The sequence below is a fragment of the Notothenia coriiceps genome, unplaced genomic scaffold (genome assembly GCF_000735185.1).
Source record: "Notothenia coriiceps isolate Sejong01 unplaced genomic scaffold, NC01 NC01_scaffold00006605, whole genome shotgun sequence".
Classification (NCBI taxonomy): Eukaryota; Metazoa; Chordata; class Actinopteri; order Perciformes; family Nototheniidae; genus Notothenia; species Notothenia coriiceps.
Genome location: NW_011339306.1, coordinates 175139 through 180074, shown reverse-complemented (window position 1 = coordinate 180074; position 4936 = coordinate 175139). Strand labels below are relative to the sequence as shown.

Below are 4936 nucleotides of genomic sequence, written 5' to 3'. Positions count from 1 at the left end.
TTAAGCAGAGGTCAATAATTTGTACGGCCCTCGGAGGATGTTGAAAAAATGTAAATGGCCCTTGAGAGGAAAAAGGTTCCCCACCCCTGGACTAGAATGACAAATAGCGTTAGTTCCACCTATTCCGAAATCGTTTAATCATAAACTTTTTTTTTTCATTTTCAGGGGGGCCACAGGGGGGTCCAAAGTCAGTGTTAGGGGGGCACTGCTCCCCCCCCCCTCCCTCCTAGAACCGCCCCTGTATAGGAGTGTTACGGTGATAACTAGTAAAGGTAAATGTTATATCTGCAGTTTAGCAGGCTGACTTTCTGCTTCTTATCTGCATAAACCACAGGCTTTTTATGAGAAGCTTGGACAGTGTGGCGGGCTGTTTAGAGTCACTACAAGCGGAGACACCTGATTGGCTGGACAGCAGACCGGAAGTGCGTCTGTTTCCCAGCTGTGCTGAAAACAAAACAAGGCAAGCTGCGACTGGTGAGTGCTCAAACACAGCCATCTGCATATCAAATCATGACATCATAATAGCGGCTAGGAGTCGTTTTAAGACACGGTGACTGAGTAAATCGCTGTTAATCGTTTCGTTTCGCTGATTTAACGGAAGATGTGTGGCTGTGCTGAGCTCACGTGTTAGCTGTTGTTATGTAACACAGTCTAGCACGTCTGCTATTGTTTTGGTGCACTGATGCTGTACAGCTTCAGTCACGTTCTTACCTTGTTATGAAGGGGGTGTTTTAATTTCGTAGCTAATAATGATGTGCAGATGCTCAAAGCTTTCATTTTAACACAGCTGCAATCAAACAAACAAAGGTTACACACTGTGTCCTTGCTCCTACAGTGTCAGACCTTAGGAAAGGCCTGCGTATATTCTATCGTTTTTTTAAAAAGCCACTATAACGCCTTTCATTCTATGTCTATTTGTTTTAGCAATGTGAGAGACTACATCCACAGCTGTAAATGGTAGCATGGAATGCGTCAACTCCAATGATCAGTTGCATTTCAATATATTGTATCAGTGCTCAGTTATTATATGAGTCCAATCTTTAATTGAAAGTAACCGCTGTTTTTATTTATGGATTCAACAGTCTATTTTTAAAGGTATTTTGATAACAACGGTATATTCATATTTTCTTGGAAATTCTTGGCTTATCTATAAAATCATATGATAACTGATAAATTAAGATCAATCATTTACATAAAACAATGTAAATACTGCAATAAACTGTTATAGTGAAAGCAGTCACAACATTTTTGAAGATAATGTATCACATGGTTTCACATCCTTGTCAAACTAATTTCTGTTTTTGGAAATGTTGGATTTGACTATCACTTTTGGCAACCTGCACATAAAACTGATATTTTAACAAGGTCTCAGTCTGTAATGTCTTTATTACATTTCTAAATGTATTGGAGCCAACATACCACATTTTCTCGCTTTAGCATCACAACAGAGTGTAATACTTGGAGACATCTGTCTATCAAGTTAACATGGTACCAAGGAAAATGAACTATAGAATTGTTCACTTTAGGCACTACAGCATTGGCTTCACGTTCAGCTTTTGTTTATTGTCTTGGCTGCTGTATGTCCAACTACTCTTGACGTATCATATTTTGATGTAGCATCATCCATGGTGTTAAGCTCTCTGTGTTTACTCTGTCTTGTATCTTTGTTTTCCAGCACCATGATGGATGAGCTGGTGCAGGACCTGGTGTCGGCTCTGGAGCAGACCTCAGAGCAAAGCAAGCTGGGAGAGCTGTGGCAGGAAATGGTCCTGAGTCCGCTGCACCAGCGCCGGCAGATCCGCCGCAGCAGAGGCCACAGACGCTACCGTCAATCTTCCCTCTATCCGCTGCAGCACAGACGCTGCTGGATCGAGGCCTCGGAGTCCAGCTTAGACGAAACTAAAGGACACAGAGAGAAGTCTTCCTCCTCCATCGCCGCATCTGTGGCCAACTGCAGTGACTCTGACGACGTGACCCCCACCAACCGATGGCGCTCCGTAATGAGAGGCCCGGTCAGGAATAGGCAGCCTTCCTGGCCAGAGTCCGACTCCTTCACCGAGAATAATCCAGGACGCCAGCTCAGGAGGAGGAGGAAGGTCAAACGTATGACCTCAGACGTCACGGTTAGGTTGCAGCAGAAGTTAAAGGTTTCCAGTGTAGATGGGAAAAGAAGACAGAAGCCGTCCAGGATGCAACATCTGGCGGGATCCAAGAAAAGGTCTGGAAGTTGGGTGGCAGCAGACCGGCCGACTGAAGGAGCCCGGCTGATGGGGAAGGAGTGCTGGAAGAGGAAGATGGCCAAGGAACACAGAGATGCTGCAGATGAGAACATGTCTGAAGGGTAATGTTACATTCATTATGTTTCCTACAGTAGCTCCAGTCAAAAGTCGCCATCCATTTAAGATTAGATCATTTTTTCTAGGTTAATCATTTGTGAAAAAGAAGCAAATCCAGTTTTCAGAAGCCGACATTTAATTTACCGTACTGCCACAAGCCAAATGTTAACCCTGTCATTGTTTCAAAAGTCAGGATTAAAACCATTCTGAAAAAGGAGCTCAAAACTCCAAAAGCCCTTTTTACCCTTTAAATGGAAAGTTACCAAGGCAGTTAAACCCATAACATAAAAGTCATGGGCATAACTACTATCAGACAGGAGCAATTAAACATGGCGACATTTAAGATGATCTATGCTGCCTGTCTTCATCGAGCCACTTGTCAATATTCAGCATGTCCTCAACCAAACCAGAAAAAAGTATCACAATCATATCACTCCACTTTAAAGTATTGAGTTGACATTAAAAATGAATGATAGTCTCTTCATCCTCATCTCCTATAGCTGGAATGATCACCAGGGAGGGATCTTTGATAGTTATGCCTCCGGGCATCTGCCAGCTCATTATTTCCTTTCCAGCAATATTGTCACAAATAAATAAGTGACTTGGTGTGGTATTGATTTGTTTTGAAATGAATTCCTTTCTGTCCCAGTGTCCCAGACTGCACCGTCTTGTGTGCATTTTATTTAGCGAAACTAAATGTGTCTGTAACAGGCAGCACAGAGTTTGTTAATACAGTGAAGCAAACATTCAAATATATTGTAGAATGAAAAAGACTCAATGTAACAATTATATTTAGCTGTCACCTAGTCCATGCTTTTTCTAATATAACAAAACAACAATTTAGTCTTTTGAACAATGGTAAAGCTAAAAAGAAATGGTTTCATTTGTCTTTTTTTGCCAAAGCAGCAGTCTACAACCCAAATCCCTTCAATTTTATAGCAGCTTTTAACGATAAGTGTATTGTAAAGTGCTTTAGATAAGATGTAAGAAGCTACAATGATTAAATATCATTCAGTTTGGATCAAGGTTCAAGGTTCTTTATTGTCAAACTAACATAGCTACAGAGTAATTATGTCATTGAAAATCTTAGGTCACAGGCTTCTCCAACAATGCAACACAATAATACAGATAAGTATACACAATATTACAAAAAGAAAAATAGTTTTAAAAAAGTGTGGGAAAAAAAAGTGGAATAGTGCAATACGAGTCTATATACAAGTTATTGGAATGATAATAGATAAATAATTACTAAGTAGCAGATGAATGTTATGAGATTGTTTCAGCAGTTCAGTTGTTTAACAGTCTTATTGCCTGCGGGATGAAGCTGTCTCTGTGGTGGCTTTTAAGGATGATCCTACTTTAAATATATATATTTTTTTTTCAGAATGTATAAATAGTGTTTCTGCATTAAATACATGACATGTTTAATGAACTGATAAATAGACAGAATTAATGGGAAGTGCACTTCAGTTGTTTTAATATAATATTCATTAACAGTCTTGAGCCTTGGAGTTCCCATTGTCCACGTCTACTCATGCTCCTCACAGGGTACTTCCTTTGCTGATCTCATTATCTGTTGATCTATAAAACCTGTAGAAGAAGAAGAAGAAGACATTTGGAGTAATGTGTATTGGGACAGACAGAAGGCTTTACATCTTCTGGTTTAATTTGTGCTGACCTCCCTAGCCCCTAAACGGTACTTGTTTTCTTACTTTATGGAAAAATCAATAGTCGTTCTGACAGAAAACAGCTCCGGAGAAGAAATAAATGGGAACACCATGGCACGCTGTCAATCATTTCTCACTTACACAATGCCAACACTCTTGATTGCTGCTCAGCAGACTGCCACACCGAACCGAGGGCTGAACAATCTGATGGTTAAGACAAAGGATACGAGCAAATGTCAGCATTGATGAAGGGTTGACACTGACAGTGGTACAACAGCAACATTTATACTCAGAGAGTGCACTGCCCATTTAATGTCACACACAGATGCCATTGTTGAAATGTCTTTTGAAGCACTTCTTTGGTCTCCATTCATTCCATTAACCTCCTTCATATGAAGTGTCTGGTCTCTTTAAATGTGCCTCTCCTCAAGGTCACTCCTCTTCCGCGCACACTGAGCAGAGCGTTGCCTTCAGCCACCCAGGTTCAAGGGGAGCAGATGTTGGCGGCTCCAGTTGGGCTCCACATCCTTGATTAGAGCTGGCCCAGCCTGCTGGCAGTGAGGCCACCTGGCACCCAGGCTGGCCCAGCGAGCAGGCCTCACCTGTGGGTAGACGCCGTCCCGGGCCCAGCCTCCGTCTCCAGCTGCGAGCTGCTACCGCTGACTTCAACCCCGCCACCAGAAAAAAAAAGAAGCTTGTTGTTCCCACACTGCGCTGTAATTTATTTTTTGAAAAGTATACGACGAGTTTTCGTACAGCATTTGCCGAAGTTAATTTTCATAAATCTCTGCGACTAATCCAATTACTGCAGCTGAGGGATGGTGGGATAACCTTATAATCAGACACCCATGGAAGAGGGCATGGATTTGGGTTGGGCCGGCTTGTTTGAAGAGCCTACAGATCCATTGTTATCAGCGCTTTGCCCCCCCCCCC

General features: G+C 42.0%; 1 protein-coding gene across 2 annotated transcripts in view; it reads left to right on the top strand.

The window, feature by feature from the left end:
* Nucleotides 1–371: 371 nt before the first annotated feature.
* Nucleotides 372–4936, top strand: part of LOC104943708 (G patch domain-containing protein 2-like) — a 19231-nt gene continuing 14666 nt past the window's right edge. For both annotated transcript variants that reach the window (XR_798141.1, XM_010769171.1), the window contains exons 1-2: nucleotides 372–474; nucleotides 1676–2341. Coding sequence is in view for 1 of the 2 variants with exons in the window: in XM_010769171.1 (XP_010767473.1) it covers nucleotides 1680–2341 (662 nt within the window). In the remaining variant the exon portion in view is untranslated. The remainder of the gene's footprint in view (nucleotides 475–1675; nucleotides 2342–4936) is intronic.